Source organism: Larimichthys crocea, chromosome III, assembly GCF_000972845.2.
Source record: "Larimichthys crocea isolate SSNF chromosome III, L_crocea_2.0, whole genome shotgun sequence".
Classification (NCBI taxonomy): Eukaryota; Metazoa; Chordata; class Actinopteri; family Sciaenidae; genus Larimichthys; species Larimichthys crocea.
In genome coordinates, this window is record NC_040013.1 from 32096803 (window position 1) to 32114776 (window position 17974).

Genomic DNA, 17974 nt, shown 5'->3' on the forward strand with positions numbered 1-17974 from the left:
AGTGTTTGATTTGACCATTTGCCAGCTAGAGTGTGGGTGTTATTCCCTCAGCTTCAACAGCTACATGCTGAAATACTTCCTGATTTTAGGTCAGGTATTTCCCAGCAATGCTAAGAAGGTTGTTTACCAAAGATAACTTTAAATGGATTTTTTGCAAAATATAAATTTCACAGATGCAGCTATTCGCTTGATGTGTTTACCTCAATAGAAGAGTTTGTTTTTTGCCTGTCTTCCTCCCTTCCTGTCACTTCCCCTCACACTCCCTCTCGCGCTCTGCTTCACTCAGTTACACACACACACTTCATACCTATTTTCACATCAGTCTCTGCAGGGCTTTCAGCCATTAATTGTGTCCCAGACTGGGACAAGAGAGAAAGTGTGGCTGGAAGTGCTGGGTGTATGCACGAGAGAGGCAGGCAAGGCTGGGCACAGCTCTCTCCAGAGGAGGAAGTCACTCTCTCATATCGTTGCCCACATCCATCCCCAGAATGATCGTTTAAATTCACCACTGAGTTTTCAGCATCCCTGAAGATAACAGTCGTTAATATAAAATAGCTTCTTTCCATTAGGTTTACCTCAGTACTTGTGCTATAAGGAAACGACAGTAAGATATCTCCCATTTTGTGAAAACCTTTCTTCTTTTCTCAGTTTTAAGGCTCTGCTATTGCCGCAATCAGGGATTTGGTCTCACAACCTACAAAGAAGAAATGTTCTAAAAGAGGTTTCTGTTGGTGTCTCTGAACAGTGCCGCTCTCTTTGTTTCTCTACAATAGGACAATATCAAAAAAGACAACTTCAGTGCTTTGTTCGCCTTCATCCGTCCTCTTTTTCCTGTTTTGTAATATTTCCCAGTTTTACGAGATTCACTTGGTTTACCATATTTATTTAATCGCTGTTTCAGCTGTGTTTTATTATGCTACCGTTTCCTTCCATTTGAAGGGCTGCATTAATTGCCTGACTTATATTATGTTTGTTTTTTTTTCATCAAACCTTCTACAGCACTGAAAAGAAAATTAAACTTAAATAACTGAGTTTCAGAACAGACTCACCGCACGCAATATGTTTATAATTTTGCTAGTTTAGTAATTTGAAGCTGCTGGTGTAAGGAGGACGTAATTTTTTTTTTTTTTTTTGCTCATAAAGTCCAATAATATGTCTCAGTAGATTTTATGAGGGAGCTTGTGTTAGTCGGAGCTATTAATCTCATGAATTGTTTTGTCTCCTCAGGTGACGTCGGAGCAGCTAGTGATGCTTTTGGAGCTTCTGCTCGAGGAAGAGGAGCTGGGCGCAGCAACACTGAGCGCTCTGCAGAGAACTTACTATCTACAGAATCAAGACGCTGAGGTAAGACCACACATATGCACCCACACACAGACACGCTCAGACAAGTGAGCATATGCAACCAAGCTCCATAATCTCCTTGAATAACAAAAAGTAGAAGCTTTCCTCTCTTTCCATCCCAAGGCCTGCTGCTTAGTAATGTGTAGTAAATTCTGCTCTAATAGCAGCTCTTTTCTTTACAGCCACCATTACTGACTAAATCCCACAAGTATTCGCTTTATGTTTTAGTACTGCACAAAGTTCCCTAATGGTTCTATTAACGATGTTTGTGCGTATGTGCGTGTGTGTGTGTTTTCTTGTCTGTTTGTGCTCTGCAGCTATGTGTGTTAGCGGTTGAAGAGTTTCTTTACTGTACAGCGCCGCCTCTCAGTACAGGAACATCAGTGTGAAAGCACACAGCTGCTGCAGAGCCCGTAAACCGTCCACGCTTCACCTCCGTCGTTAACACACGGCTCGTCTTGAAAAGAAAATTTGATACATATTTAGCTTTTTACAAGTTCTTATTAATTATATGAGCTGTTTTGTTGGGGCAGTAATGTATATAATGGGGCTCAGATGCTCTGCTGTACAGAGCCATAGGAGTTAATCCAGACATCTAAAGGATGTTTTTATTCTTTTCTAAAATCAGTGAGGCCACTTGTTCAGGTTCATTTGTACTAATGTTCCTATGACTTAACTCACTAATTAACCTTGTGGTCACAAGCCGAGAGCCACTTTGTGTTTGGCCTCGAGTCCAGCTTTAGGTTTAGGCCTCTTTAGTTGGACTTCCTGGCAGATGAAAGCAGATTCTCATCTGCAATTTCCAGGAACAACTTTCAGTGTTTGCTAAAAATACACAGGGCCATTATGCACATAGTCATGCATGGAAACACACGCTCTCTCTCATACACACACCTGCAGGCACCTGTCTGAAGGCAATGGTCCTCTCCTAATGTTAGTAATCTCATTCAGAAGAGGTTAATCACCTACATCTCTCCTTATAAATGTGGCCATTTATTCTCCTCTCATTCTCTTTTCCTTTTCTCCCTCTCTGTCCCCTCGTCTGATTATATTCATCTTCTCACTCCGCTTCTCTTTGTCTGGCGTCCTCTTCAGAAGGATTGATCTGTTTAAAATTCTTGGACAAATACAAGATGGAGCACGGTTCAGCCTCCATAGACTCTCAATGTTTACCTCATAGAACTTTTCAGAGTGGCTGAATATTGGATTACAGGAATGATTCCAAAGGCTTCTAAAGAACAGGTAGTAATACGTCGACTCAGGATGTAGGACTGTTCAAAATGTATCATCAGTTTCAGCTGCATACAGCAAAACTCTGCTGACGATGTTGTCATACCACATTTATGAAAAATCTTCCCGACTGGCTATTATATTAATCCATCTTTTACGGTATTTTCTAATGACCACAGATTTACCTGGTGATAGATGCACACCATCTTGTTACATATTGTTTCACCACCTGTTAGTAAAAGACGTTTTACTCCAAGCAGCACAGAGAGACACGTCGTGCATTGAAAGTCATAAAGAAGCTTTTCACTGGGTTAAAGGTGGCGTCCAAGCTCAAAGTCTGTGTGTATGTGTGTGATTTGGGTGAGTATGTACACGATAGCGAAAGGAAATATGTGGCTGAGCACCAGTGTGCGTGCAACGAGACTGCTTTGTGAACGGTGTGAGTGACCATGAATACATGTGTGAGTGCGTCTGTGAGCCGGAGCATGTGTTTGCATGTATGAGGGAGAGTGCATGACTTTTCCCATGAGCCTCATGTGATGTGAGATGTCGTGTGACTGCATGCATGTGTATGCATGTGTGTAGTTTCATAAGCGCATTTCTGATTTTGTGAGGGTGTACGTGCATGCTTGTGTGTGTGTGTCGAAGGCCATCTGTCGGTCAAGCACACAGGACACATTGTCTGTTTCTGCCCAGGTTAGGTTTACTTCTCCAGTGACTGGAGACTTCACTGGACCACATCAAGTCTGGTTTCTCTAGCCACAACATGTGGAGTCGAGACAACAGAAAGAGGAAAAAGACTTATTAAAAATAAAACCAAAGCATGTCTCAGGCACAAAAAAAAAAATCAACCCACGTTTTTTTGTGTAGCTTTTCATCTCAATGACAGGCTTCACAGACTGGAAATAAACAACAGCTTCTGAAGTGAACAAGAAAAACATCCACCAAGAACAACCTCTAATGAGAAACATTTAAAAAAACCCAGAGAGGGATCACAGAGGAGGGAATCCCCTTCCAGGTCTGATAGGTGCAATTAAACAAACAATGTGTAGTAGAGCACATTTATAAGGTTCAGAGCAAAGATGAAACAACTTTATGAATCCATCAGTTAAATGACAAAAACGAATCCTCAAGTATTTCATTGATCGCGTTCAGTTCATTGAGTGTCAATTATGAGGATTCTGTGACGCTTTTATTGTCTTATCCCAATGCCTGATCACTAATTTCTGACATTTAAGAGACCAGGATCAATCAAGAAAGACAGAAAGAATAAAAACACCTTCATCTTTAACAGTTAATGTTTTGTTTTTATTGCAGTTAGTTTTTATTATATACAGTTCACAGTATATTTCCTCTCTTCAACCAGTCAGTCAGTATATGAGGCTGGGTGCCAAAGCTAGTATACAGTATGTGGAAAAGTCAGCTACTTGCATCTGTACGCCATACATGCTTTTGCGTGTCTGTCCTGCCTATAAGATTCCCACTTTATGAGATGTGTAAGTTTGTTTGTCATGGTAAGTGTGAGCACACATGGGGTATGTTAGTATCAGTTCTTGAGTTTGTGTGTGTGTGTGTGTGTTGGAATCGGTGGTGGTGGTGAAGGAGGGACGGGAGGGGGGGTGCAGTAATAAATGAAGGAATGTCACTCTGTTATTGCATGTGCTGTCAGAGAGAGAGGCCCAGCGAGAGGAAACAGAGTTAAAAAAAAAAAGAGGGGTAAGGAGAGGTGCACCAGGCAGCTGCTCTGCCCCAGGGCTCTCCCCAGGAATGTAACCCAGTGCAGGGAACAGCTGCCGGTGCTACGCAGGCCAGAAGGGCAGGGCTGGCACCAGAGGGTGCACATACTGTACACACTTGTCCACGCTCTCACATTCATGAATACAGACAGCGACATATCCTCGTTCCCGTGGGCAGAATGTAAAAGAGCATGTTACACTTAACTTATACCCTTTGCTTTCTCTGCTGTCGCGTGCATTGTGGTTTGTGTAGCCTTCGTGAGCAAACAGAGGCAGGGAAGGAAGATTTTAAATGTCGATGAAAGAGGAACTAGACAGCACTTCTGAGACCAATTAAACTCATGTTTATTTAGTAGGCTGGAGAGGTAATGTGAGGATTTAAATGTGGCTGTTGTAAATGGAGCATTTCTGAGTCTCCACTCTCATGCTGCATAAACAGGAGGAGGGCATTGCGATAAACAAAGCAAAATCTATTAAGAGTGTCCTCACAATCACGCTGCATTCAGGTAGTTCCATTTGGCCCTTTTCTAGTTTACTACCTCAGAATGAATAGCTGTACAAGCGCTGTTGAAATGCCAAAAGCTTGAGCTGTTTCATAGAATCAGTCACTAAAAATCCCACGCTTGGTCACTGTACTCTCCAAAGGACTAGTTTGTCATCCTGAGTGTGTGGACATAGTTATGGAGGAGATTGAAACACCCACGAAAAAAAAAAAAAAACAGCCAAGGGAAACTGTCAGGATTTAAAGTAGTGATGGTGCTTTAAAAGATTTTTCATCTGGATTTTTTTTTTTATCGCTCTTCTGTCTCTTTTATCATCCTGCTGTCCGTCCGCTCCACAAGAGTGTATCTATATACACACACGCACTGTGTATGTCCGTGCATGCACAGGCACACGTGCATGCTCGTAGCAGATGATGAAGGATGACGGCTGAGGCAGGGACAGAGCCTGTCTCTGATCTCTCCTGTAACCGCGGCAACAGAGCTCCTATTGATCCTCTGGGAGAACGGCCAGGCATTAGCTTTCACACACATACAGTAAAAACACACCTCTGCACGCACACACTCACACCGCAAACACGCACGCACGGAAGAATTAAATATAACTTTTAAACGTGAAAAATCAAGATGGTTTCCTTTCTAAAACAAAGTTCATGTCTGTTAATCCTCTGATTCTGGATGAATTTATTCGTTGTGAGTGGAGCAGCTTCCAGCTTTGTTTCTCTGCTTGTCAGATGAGACGTTTGTCTTTTGTTACTGGCACCGAGGGAGACCTGATCACATTAATGTGTGAGCGCGCTGGCCAAAAGCATAAAAATGTAATGTCTTCCAAAAGGGCAACTTTAAAAGGACTAATAAATAAAAACAGATATTAAAAATTGTCGCCATCAAAGTAATTCATCCCTCCATCTTCACATTGTCTGTAACCAGGATATGTAAGTCGGTAAAGCTTTCACGTTTGTCAGCTCTATCAGCTTTGAACATAAACTCTGAAATTACAAACCCTGGTGACTATTTCAAGGACTTTCTTTAATTTCTTGGTTCTGTGTTGTTCATGTTGAAAATATCAACGTCATTTAAATAGTAGATTTTATATCTTAAGGTTGAATTTTAAAATAATGAAATAAAAACGAGTCTTCTTGATTCCATTAATATGATTCTTTCCTCTCTGTTTTGGCTTCCAGGTGCGACATCGCTGGTGTGAGCTGGTGGTCAAACATGCATACACTCAGGCTTACAGAGATGTGGAACACTTTCTCGTTCATGACCAGGTAAATACAACAAATCCATCAAACACTGATTCAAGGTTTACCTGATTAGAATGAGCTAATCGATTGTGTATGTACGTTCCAGGCTATGGGTGTATATTTGTATGGAGAGCTGATGGTTCAGGAGGACCCTGAGCAGCAGGCTCTGGCCTGTCGATGTCTCTCGTTGGTCCAGGAAGAAATGGACCAATCGGCACGCAGAGTGGTGGAGGAGATGGTCCTGTGACACTGAAGGTGAAGTCTCATTCTCAGTTTTTCATTAATGAAAAATGTGTGTTGACTATGTTGTGCCAGAGCCAAAACTGGCCAAAAGAAAACATTCATGGAGCAAAGAACCAATAACATAGTGCAACAATGAAAATATTTTATATTTTTAACATTATTGTTATTCTTCTTCCGTTTGGGTAAGTATTGGTAAGCATATCATATTTATTCTGAAACGACAACCATAAAAAGAAAGACCCAGATTCCATCAGCACCAGTGGACAGCCCACACTTGAGTCACTTGGCTACCTATACTTCACATTCCTCTCGGAGCCCATTGAGTGCGTGTGCATATATGTGTGTGTGTGTGTGTTTGTAGACTCAGAATGGGGCCTTTTCCGTGGTTTCACAGCAGCGCCATCAGGATGTGTTTGTCAGAGAAGGAATTTGGGAATGTGTTCCTCAAACAAACGAGAGAGGGGAGAGAGAAAAAGGGAGAGAACGGGTCAGCGAGCGTCTTCTGAGGGGCTCTGGATAGTCTCTGCTCGATGTGGGGCCTTTTTTTTTTTTCATACTGTTGACTCTCGAAATTTCCTTGTGTGTGTGTGTGTGTGTGTGTGCGTGCGTGTGTGTGCGTGTGTGTGTGCATTTATAAACACAACTATCAACCACTCAGCTTTTTTTGACAATTCAGTGCAGTGCGGGGGTTTGTTGGTCTCATGTTAAATGCAGGGAAGAAATAAATTTATGGTTGAGACCAACAGAAAGAAAAGGGAGGAAGAGAGAGCGGAAGGGAGGGCTGGAGTGAAGACAGGTCTCTTTGAAACTGCTGATCTTTTCATAACAGTCCTGCTATCACTGACACTAACCTTTGAATAATGAGAGCAGGCAATTAAAGAGATCTTGGCTCTACAAATTCAACTATAGTAATCCGACTATTCTTCAAATCTTGAAACAAGTAGAGTAGTAGCAGTAGAAAAAAATGGATCAAACACTGGAAGTTGTACGTTTAGAGTGAAATTATCTAACATTGACCTAACACTCAAAACTTAAGATCAAGGTTACAATTAGCTTCTGAAATTTGCCAGCTGTGTTATTTTCAAGCCAATTTCAGCGAGAGCGAGGTCAAACGGAGACGTCTGTGACCTTGGTCCACACAGTCTGCGTCAAGAGGCACAGCTAAATACTCGTCCCCATCAACCTGAGTGACTTACAGCACTAAATCCTTTTTTAGGCCGCGATCAAGCCACTACAAGACAGGCTTTTATCTTCAGACTCAAACACGCACACGCACACATAGACAGCTTTATGCGTTTGCACAGGATGTGAAAGGCTTTCTAGACAAGTGCTCGGCATCTGGCTCAGTCCTGATAAATCTCTCTGACACACACACACACACACACACACACACACATATATATATAACACACATATGTAGCGCCTATCTGTCTGTGGCCGCAGATCTTTTGTCATCATCCTTCACTCCCTCATTACGCCTCACTACAAGTACAGGAGGAATGAAATGGAACAGCAAAGACACCGACAAAAAGAATGGAAGAAGCATTTAGAGATTAATATCCCAACTTTTACTATTGCTTCCCTTTGGAGTGAACCAAACAAGCCTCTGTAAACATCAATGCATCATGTTGGTCAGCTGAGCTCAGGTCCAGATCCTCTCTCCAATTAAAATGATGGATGAACCAACCTCTTCACTGCTTTTTCATATTACACTGTGGGGAGACAGATTCATGTTTTACTGCTCAGTTTGTGCTCCCCCATAGTCTTTTCTTAAGTAGAACAGTCTTCCCTGTACCCTTTTACACCCTCACGCACAGACCTGCAGAACAGTGGGATTAGGCTGAGGTGGGCTGAGAGGGTTTTAAGTGAAAACAACATGTCTGTCAAGGTGCACTCCCTGTTTTTAAGCCTAAAAAGCACAATCCTTTTAAAAGGAGGAGGGTGGTCTCCTCGCTGTCATTTTTTTTCTTTTTCCCCTCCCTGCTCACTCCCTCGTTCTTTTCTTCCCCCGGTACATGCCTCTGGAATCCCTCCTGATCCGCTTAATGAGGGGCATATCGCCGGGTTAGCCGAGCGTGGCGAATGGGAGAGGAGGGGTAACCAAGGAAATAGTGTGTGCGAGAGGGAGAGGGAGAGGGAGCGAGGATCTACAGGTCTGGTCTTTCACGACTGCACTATGATGGCAGATGTAAGAGAGAAAGAACAAAGAAAGTTAGAGACTTTTTTTTTTTCATTTCGCGGGTGTTGCGGGTTAGTGTTGGACTGGTGCTGGACTCGAGGATGTAGTTAGAAGACGAGGAAAAACAGAGAAGATCTTGTTCTTTCATGTCTGGGCTGTGAGGGTTCCTGGCGTGCTGATTTGTGACTTATGATAAAATCACATTGCCAGGGATTACCACACAGCCCTGACCCAGCCGGCTGCCATGGCAACCACAGCCCCGTCTTTTACACACAAGCACACTCATTCATCCCCCTGCCCCCCCAGAAACTCAAGACTTAAGAAGACATGATTATCTAAGTATGCGTTCGATTGTGTTCAAGGAGTTGATGATTTGAGAAGAAAAAAGCACGATGAGGAAGCCAGAGGGTCTTGATGCGAGTGTTTCGTGTAAGTGTGTGTGTGTGTGTGTGTACATGTCAGCCCGCGACAGGTTTTGTATCCTCTCTCCAGCCAGGCACAGAGCTTAGCTGATTGGTGAACAGTGATTGATTTCCTCTTTGTTCACAGTGGCTAAGTTCTGCACCTGAGGAGAGCATGACCCAGACAAGCAGACAAAGGAAGACAATGAACGGGTGTGAAAGAAAAAGAAATGTTCTTTTTAAGTTTTTACAGTGTGTATTTGTGCTTTTGTGGGTGCACAGTTGAGTTCAATTATCTAATGTGTGTTTATACATTTCAGTCACAGAACTCCTTCCCCTTTGTCCTCTACTGCTTTGTCACTCCTCTTTCACCCTTCCCTTCTTTCTCTTATCTCATTTCGCTCTTCTCCTCCCTTTTTTTTTTCCAATTTAACCTGTCTAAATAGACCTCATCTCTTCCAGCCTTGCATGTCTGTAAAACTTTCCACTGACACCCACTCACTCCAAAGAATTAAACACACGAGCCTCGTCGCCATTTCAAAACGCCGCGCAACATTATTAACGAGCGTTGCGCCGCGCTCTCCTGCTTTGTCTGTCGCTCTCTCTCTCCTTTCATCTGCCTTCCTTGCCCTCCTCTTCCACCCCTCTGCTTCTGTCTCTTTTAAGTTATGTAGTATAAAAGATAATCCTACAGTTGATGCCAGTTGCACGCTCTGTAGTTCTAGCAAAGGTGAGAGCCAAGTATCTCAGGAGAGAGACTGTACTTCCAGTACTAATGAGGCCTGGGGAGACCCAAACGCTCTTTAATGCTGCTGACAGATATTTCATCAATCCAGGAGCAATGGCCTCCATCATCACCTTCATCATCATCAGTGTCCTTTTCCACTCTTCTCTCTTTCTTACACACACACAGTCGTGTATAGTACACTGTATGTCCCAAAGTCATACTAGATCCTAGTTCTATACAGTATTTGCTACATACATGTAGTCATGGTATACTGTTTTAACAATGAGTATACACACAGGTCTGTGTATTTTATCAACTTATACTAAGAGGAAATTATTAATTATGTGCATGTTGGACGTCAATCAACCTACAACTTTTAAATGTCTACTAATGTCTGCTAATTTAGCTTCCTAAAGACATACAAATCATCTTTTTTAGGATTTCTTAGATGTTTTTACCATTCATGGGAATTCTTTTTTAGGATTTCTTAGATGTTTTTACCATTCATGGGAATCACTTACGTAACATTATAGTTTAAATTATTATGATAAATACTATTTTCTTTGTGTGAGAATAGTGCCAGAGGCTGGTTAGCTAAGCTTATCATGAGGACTGGAAACCGGTCGAAACACCGAGCTTGACTCTTTCCGTAGGTAACATAATAGGTAAAAATAAGACAGATTTATATGTTAGACTATTTCTTTTGACTTCCTGTTATTGTTCTTCTCATGTACTGTGTAACTATTCCTTAAACTTAATGGTTTAGCTGAGGTGCAACTGGGAAACTCTTTTAAAAAGGTTGACAAAGCCTGCAGCAATTCACTGCTCAAAATCGTCCTTTAAGCACTTGAAGTGCTTCAGGTTTTAAAACTTCAAATCAGTTTGGCAGTGAAAAGTGCCGTCCGTGCATCCCTGGCCGATATGTATTGATTTCAGATCTAATCTCAGCCTGAGGTAGTCGAGATACCGGGATCCATAAAGCTGACAGATTCTCACACACATTTCCACACTGTGAAGGAAAACAAGGCTGAGGCGTCAAAAGATGGAAATCTTACAACAATCTTAGAACTTTCCATCATTTAGGGATGTCACTTTCACTTCATTGGGACAATTTAGTGTTTCTAATGCCTCTATTTTTTTTGCCTCAGACAGGAGCCAGAAAAGGCTGTGATCCTGTAAAAACCCACACCGATAGCTAGAAAAGCAGGAATTGTCAATTGGGTTACACCACACCATTTGTATCGAGCACTAACAGAGCGTGCTGAGAAAGTGTTCCCAAATTAGTCAAGATAAGCTTTAAATACAAGAAAACAAAGCAAACTGCCAACCGTTTCTGCCAACACAATGATCAATAAATCTCAGTCTGTCTCGCATGTCCCAAGAAACAGATTTGTTTTGGAACCGTCGTACAGCAAGCTCCATTTTGCATTTTCCTACCAAACAAAAAGTTCCTCAGAAAAAAAAAACAATTCCTCATTCATCAGCTAATGCCCAAGCTGTCAATAACTGCAGCTGGACTCATGCAAAGAATAACTTATGTAAAGTTTAAAATACTGACAAACAATAACTCATTGTATAACCTTTTCTACAATGTGTATGTTACTGTTATACCAGCTAATTGTAATGCAAAGCTATACTGTCGTGGACCAATCGCTCCCTAATCAAAACAGTGACAGATGGCTGAAAATATATTTTAGAACTGGTCAGTCTTTTTTTGGCAAATCAGAATATGAGCCGTGAGGAGGTATTATAGCGCTCTATATTCACGACGACAAAATGGCGACTAAACGGGGACAGATGTGTGAATTAGAAATGAGGGCCATGTGGAGCCTGCCATTTTTAGACCTATATTTAGGGCCTGTTAAAAGAGTAATGACCATCAAAGGCCTGTAAAAGAGGAATTGCCATCAGAGCGGGTATCTAAAAGGTGATTTATTACACTCTAATGGGAGGGAAATGGCGCTCTGCACATCAAAGGACAAAGCAACATTGTATAAAGACATTGAAAATAAACTTATTCTGCCCACACCACCCACACCTTCTTCTATTCATACAACAAAACTTGACTAATTGTCTCTTTAATCTTGAGCATATTGAAGTGAGTTATTGCATTTCAAAGTCTATTTTGGCAACAATTTCATTTAATTACTATAGTATGTATGCACGCTCCACAGAGAAGGTGGTGGAATGTGATTTACATGGATTTAGAGTTTAATGATCCGGACTCCCACTATCCAGCAGTGGTCTTGCTGACATCTCAGTGGAGAGTTTTCTACCATGTCAACCACACCTTTCACCAGCTAGTGAAATCCAACAGTTTAAATGAACCTACAGTAATGTGTGTTTTTCTTTTTCTTTTTTTTTGTGTGGGTTTGGCAAAGTGGAACGCTGCCTGGTACGCAGCCCGAGTTGCTTCATTACAGACGTTGCAAGGAAAGAAATATGTGTTCATACTGAGTCGGTGCTTCATGAGAAAGAGAGATCTGGTCTTGGCTTCCTGTGCCTACTGAGCTGATAATCAGTCCTACAGAACCACTGGCTCAGTTCAGCAGGAACAGGAGTCCAGCCCATTCATCACCGAACCAGAACACACTGAAGAAATAAGATGGCCACCATCAGCTTATTGTAGACATGTATATTGCTGAAATTATGTCAGTTTTTTGGGTAGTTAATTGCCAGAATGTTGCCAATAATTTTGATAATTGATAAAGGGTTGTGAGGATTGTCTGTTTTATGTGACTGTAAATTGACTTGTCTTTGAGTTTTGAACTGTTTAAAGATGTCACCTTGGGTTTCTGAGAAATTGTAATGGACTTTGTTTTTACACTATTTTATAGACTAAACAATGAATCGATTAAAAAACTCAGATTAATAGATAGAAACACAAAGAACACTTGACAGAAATAATTGTTACTTATACATGTTTCAGCAGATATGTAAGTGCCTGTGTTATATAGTTAGTCAACCAGGGGGACCTTGTTTAATTTTTCCAATTGTCAAATGTACTGCTCAGTTATTTTCTTGGCCACAGTTCTTAATAACCACATTTAAGAAATCCTAAAAATATATATCAGCTGTGTTCAAATTTCAAACCAACTGATCGGCTGCAAAAAAGATCATCACTCGGGTTCTGTATTGGAATATTTGTCTTAACTGAACACGCATGATATTCAGCATTTGCCTTCATGACAGTTCAGACAGAGGATTGTAGAAATCTACCAAATGTTCTGTAACGCCACAATCTGTACGCATCTCTCTTTCAGGTAGCCGACTACAGACGGAGATGAAACCACTGGCACACAGGGTGTACCGGGGTTCAGCACTCACCTCCTCTTCCTCCTCCTCTGTAGAAGATGAGACGCTGGAGAATTGCTCAGCAGCGTAAACACCAGAAGGCTGTGCTCTTACTCTACAACTGAGGCCAACTGGCAAGTTTTAGAGCACAGCAGTTCTGTTCATTCAAGAAAGAGTCAGTGTGTGTGTGTGAACATGCTGTTCCTAGTCAGATGTTGTTTGATTATATTATTGTTGTGGTAAGAGAGAACAATGTGATAATTTCACCTGTTTTAAAATGATCATGGGAAAAGAAACATTTCACTGAACCTCTGTTCATGTTTAAGAACCTGAGCTGCTGAGTTTTGAGTTAGTTTTTGTATGTGTGTGGCTGTTCATGTGTGTTTAGTCTGAAGTCATGATCTGGTTCTTAATAGTTTAGACTGGAAATACTTGGAGGTGAGTCATGTTTTTATACATACCAAATGACTTCATCCTGGCCTGTAACAACACTGGAAAATATACAACCAATGACTCCCAGGGGCATTTCTAGAAGTGTGAATGATGTATTTTGTTTGTTTAATTTTAAGTGAAACTCTTTGAGATGTTTGTGTTAAAATAAAATGTTTTCTTGAAATAAATACATGAATTTTCTTTAAGCTTATTTCAACACTGAAGGAGCAAAACCTGAACATAAGTCAGTGCCATAAGCCTTTTGTACTGATTTTATACACAAGTATCGCAGCCAGCTTGTTAATTGTTAAATATTTGCTGAGTAATGAATTCATAAAAAAGGTTGAGTGAAATCCAAGTACATGTGAAGAAAATTGGATGTTAGTTGTTCTGCACAAACGGTGTACTAATATGTGGTGCTGCTCTACAATGTTCCCTCAGAGGTCAGACAGGTGTTCTACATCTTTCCACTCGAGTCAAATGATGAGAGAGGGGAGAGATCATTTTTGGGCTAATGCCGTCTGTGAAATCGTTTATCGCTGTTAGAAATCTGGCAGCAGTCATGGGCAAGACCACCTTGTCACAATTCTGTCTTGTGTAAAATATGGAGTCCAGCTATCTGTAAGGAAGCGCTAAAGCAGTAGCATGATCCAGAAAATATCATAAATTATTTAGCCAAACTGGGTTGCTAAATCATTAAACAGAGATCTGTTTCAATCTGACTGCCTAATGTTTCTTGAATAATGATTTTGACTGAGACAAAAAGAAGACATGCACTTTACACAGGACTCCAGGAATTACTCCGGACTTTAGGGGAACTTTTTACTTTTAAGAGGGTGGAAAACAAATCTTAAACATCTCCAAAAAACTGTAATATACGGTATTCATTTGTGAATATTTCTGTCCAACTCTAGCAGTAGTCAATCAGTAGTTATAATTATGTTATGTAATTCTTAATGTCTGTGCCTAAAATGATGGATCAAACATAAAAAGGACATTCATCATATCATAAATAGTAAAGAAAGAAAAAAAAAATTACCTAGAGAAAGAAGTGACATTTCATCATATAGTCAGTGCCGTCAGAATGTTTTCCATATAAACATCTAAGCACAGATAGCAATTATGCAAAGATAACCGGTGTTTGGTGTCCTGTCCTCCAATCTAAATCTCTTTCAGTCAGCATGTGTAGCGTGAAGGATTTATGTTGTCACGCAATTACATGAGTGGGAGGACTCGGACATGTTGTACGAGCTCCTGCTTCTTTGCAGCTCGATCTGTCACTGCTCAAGTGTCCTTGTGGACCTTGTAGTTGTGCTATGAGTGTGTGTGTGTGTGTGTGCGTGCGTATAATTGAAGCCTCTCCACATAATCTGTCCTCGCCGTGCTGTTTTGACACACTCCTGTCACTGTACCACATTATCTACACAAGAGCGTAACTATTTGTCATTCTTCAAAAGGTACCCTAAAAAAAGAAAGAGCCAATGATGAATTTATCGCTGTGTGGTTATGTGCATTAATGTGTATGTGTGTGTAGGTATGCTCTCCCACCTGTTTTAGAGTGTGCGTGTGAGTGTGTGTACTTAGTTCTCAGCAGGGCTCGATGCTGCGCACATATGCGTTATTGTGTTCTGAAGTGCCTTGATCCTGAGGTGAACTCTGTTAGCGTCGCTTGATAAGCAGCTTCCTTCGTTTAGTCTGAGCTCCAGTGAACTGAGAACACACGCTGCTTCATCAACCAGGCCAGACCTCTCCACCACCTGGACTGACACACACACACACAAAGACAGAAAGACGTTGGCACAGGGCCAAAAAGCAGCAAAACTGGTTTCTGTCAAGACAATATTTATGATATATTATGAAGCAACAGAACACTAGATAGTTCAAGATATGTGCTTTTGATGAAACTTCCAGAAATTGATGTTGTGCATGCCTAGATTAGCCTCTCTAACTAGATTAAAAACAGAATGTTTCCTCACCGTCTGTAAAATCTCTGTTGATCCACTCAGCGATTGCTGGAAGAAAACAGCAAAGTTCACCAAAAGGTTGAGGATCAATAACGGAGACGCCGACGGCCGCTGAGGTTGTGATGACAGCAGAGTGACCAATGACTGCAGGCGATCAACGGGAAGAGGACGAGCTACGACCGAAAAAAGGGAGCGTAGGTGGTCCCATGCTTCTTTGGCATGCACCTGGAAACATAGGTCACACGATAAAAGGTCAGCTGACAGATTTATTTATAGACCACGCTGGAATCAAGGGGCGTCGCTTTAAGTATCTCTCCTGCAAATAAAAATCAATAGTTCAGTAACTGACAAATGACGAACAAAGATAACCCCATGTGAGGTGGGTGTATGATCGTAATGGGAGAGATGGCGGGCGACGACAGCAAGTCTCCTAGGGTTGTGAGAGGAGGCGGACAAACAGGAGACAGAGAGATGAAACTCAGGCCAACTGGCCAGACACTCACTGGGAAATCAATACTACATCACCCTTTTCACCCGGCTCCCCTCCCCTCATCTGTATCTCTCTCTCTCTCCCTCCTCGCCACTGTCTCATTGTCTCCCTCTCAGGAAGGGTTCATCTATAATTTATTCTCTAATGTGTTATTCTTCTTTCTCTGTATTTGTTCTGTGGCTTTAAATGATGACACACCTGCCAAGAGCAAATAAAAGACCATCTGTATTATTATGCTGCCGAGTGTTGACACGCTATATGCTATAGACAGACGAGCTGAGATGATATCCTTCTCCAGTCATTCAAAACAATCCTCAGAACTTCAATGGGGTGTTGTTCTTTTCCACTGAGCTACAGCAGCGTGGCAAATGCAAAGGCAGCAACAAAACTAGGTAATGTTAGAAGTAAAATGTAAAAATTCATTTCCAAATTACATGTTTACAAAATAACACAAGAGTCTACAGCTCTGCGAGGCTGGTTAACATACAAAGTTTAACATTAACAGTATCTTAGTTAGCATTGTAACGTTTACTAATTAGTGCTAAACAAAGTACAGTTGCGGCTGATGAGAATATCATTAGTTTACAACTTGGAAAACTCAGCGGATCACCAAAGAGTTTAGGATGTATCTAGAAATGCCTGCACCAAATGTCTTGACAATCCATCCAATGGTGGTTGAGATATTTCAATTTAGATCAAACCAACCAACCATCCAAAGAGCCACTCTGCTAGACATTCTCACCAGTTGTAGTGCTCTGTGGTGCCCCCTATTGGTAGGGTGGTGGTAGAAGGTCAGCAGCCACATTAGAGGCCCACAGTCCTCAGGCCCAGATGTCACCAGCAGCTGGACAGCTGCCTGCACCCAGTGGGCACACTGAACCAGCAGGAACCAGGCGTCGAACACGTTGTGGTGCCCCCTGCAGGAACGGAGGAAAAATCAATTATCAAGGCTTCAAGTAGAGAGCTGTCTAAACATTTGGTTCCTCTAGGCATCATGGGATCTGAAGGATGTTTCCATGCTGCTTTGGTTGAAGTGCATAGTGCATAATGACACTGTAGCACAGCAGAGAACATCATTTACACCCAAGTTGTTGTCAATTAATAAAGAACTTGGCAAAAGCAGAGAGGAGGGAGGTATTATAATAGATTTTAAAACATTTTGAAGCACTTCTGTGATGTTTTCATAAAATGATTTGGTTTTCAATGCACCATACAAACCCTACAATAATGATCTAATCCAATAATAAGTCTGTCTAGGGTAATTTACATCACAAGAGCTTTACTAATGAGACACAACTCTGAGTGGCTGCCAGTAATATTAGTCCTGCCCCCACTGACAGGAATAATACGATATCTAAAAGCTTTTACACAGATCTGATTTAGAATAAGATTCATGAGAGAAGGCATACATCACTCTCCTGTCTTCAGAACAACCGTACCCTGTTTGGGTGAAACGTGCCGTAGAAGTCGCTAAAAGCTGCCGCATTGTATTTTGCATATCAAAAGATTTTCTTTACTTCTCCAAAGAGCAACGGACACTAACAGGGGAGACCTGTGGCTTCAGAATATTCACACAGAGGATAAAAATGGTGGGACTGTAAAAACCGCAACCCGGCCAGTTCATGTTCATCTGACAGATGTCAGACATATCAGGTTCACTAAGGTAGTTGGAGATGTCAGGTCCATTCACTTTGATGGAGGCAGACTGAAAGGACACTCATCAAACCCCCATTTATTTATCTTTTTTCCTAGATAAAGATAGATCTGCAATTATATAACACATTTTTTTTTGCCTCACTTGCCATTGGATTTTAGCCCCCATCACTAAAAAGCAAGTATGGTATTCCTATTTCATGTTCTTAAACTGGCACATTTCACATTTGAGGGAGCGCTTACCCCCAGAAGCAGGCTGAGGCGTGACAGAAGGGCAAAGATCCCAGGTGAGAAGCTCTTATCTATACTGAACCTCAATATTTGTTGAAAGTTGTGACATCACAGAGAGCAGCTGTGATTGGTTCTTTCGACTGGTAATCTATTACACTAGTATATAAAAATAAGCATCAGTTTTAGAGCATTAAATAACACCTCAAACTACAAAATCCATTTTTCCTCTTTAGAATCGATTCCCATTTACATTTGATACTTCTCCCTCTATTTTACGCAGCTCTGCAAGTTCCCGAAATTAAGAAC

General features: G+C 41.4%; 2 protein-coding genes across 12 annotated transcripts in view; one reads left to right on the top strand and one right to left on the bottom strand.

Annotated features, from left to right (window-relative positions):
* aopep (aminopeptidase O (putative)) overlaps positions 1-13514 on the top strand; it is a 67986-nt gene extending 54472 nt beyond the window's left edge. For all 5 annotated transcript variants that reach the window (XM_027277618.1, XM_027277614.1, XM_027277616.1 and 2 more), the window contains 4 exons: positions 1228-1344; positions 5992-6078; positions 6161-6309; positions 12868-13514. In XM_027277618.1, the coding sequence (XP_027133419.1) occupies positions 1228-1344; positions 5992-6078; positions 6161-6301 (345 nt within the window). In that variant the 3' untranslated portion in view covers positions 6302-6309; positions 12868-13514. The remainder of the gene's footprint in view (positions 1-1227; positions 1345-5991; positions 6079-6160; positions 6310-12867) is intronic.
* The window catches only part of fancc (FA complementation group C), a 27295-nt gene continuing 22625 nt past the window's right edge, over positions 13305-17974 (bottom strand). For all 7 annotated transcript variants that reach the window (XM_027277622.1, XM_027277623.1, XM_027277620.1 and 4 more), the window contains 3 exons: positions 16527-16701; positions 15307-15519; positions 13305-15087 (listed from right to left, as the gene is read on the bottom strand). In XM_027277622.1, coding sequence (XP_027133423.1) covers positions 14911-15087; positions 15307-15519; positions 16527-16701 — 565 coding nt within the window. In that variant the 3' untranslated portion in view covers positions 13305-14910. The remainder of the gene's footprint in view (positions 15088-15306; positions 15520-16526; positions 16702-17974) is intronic.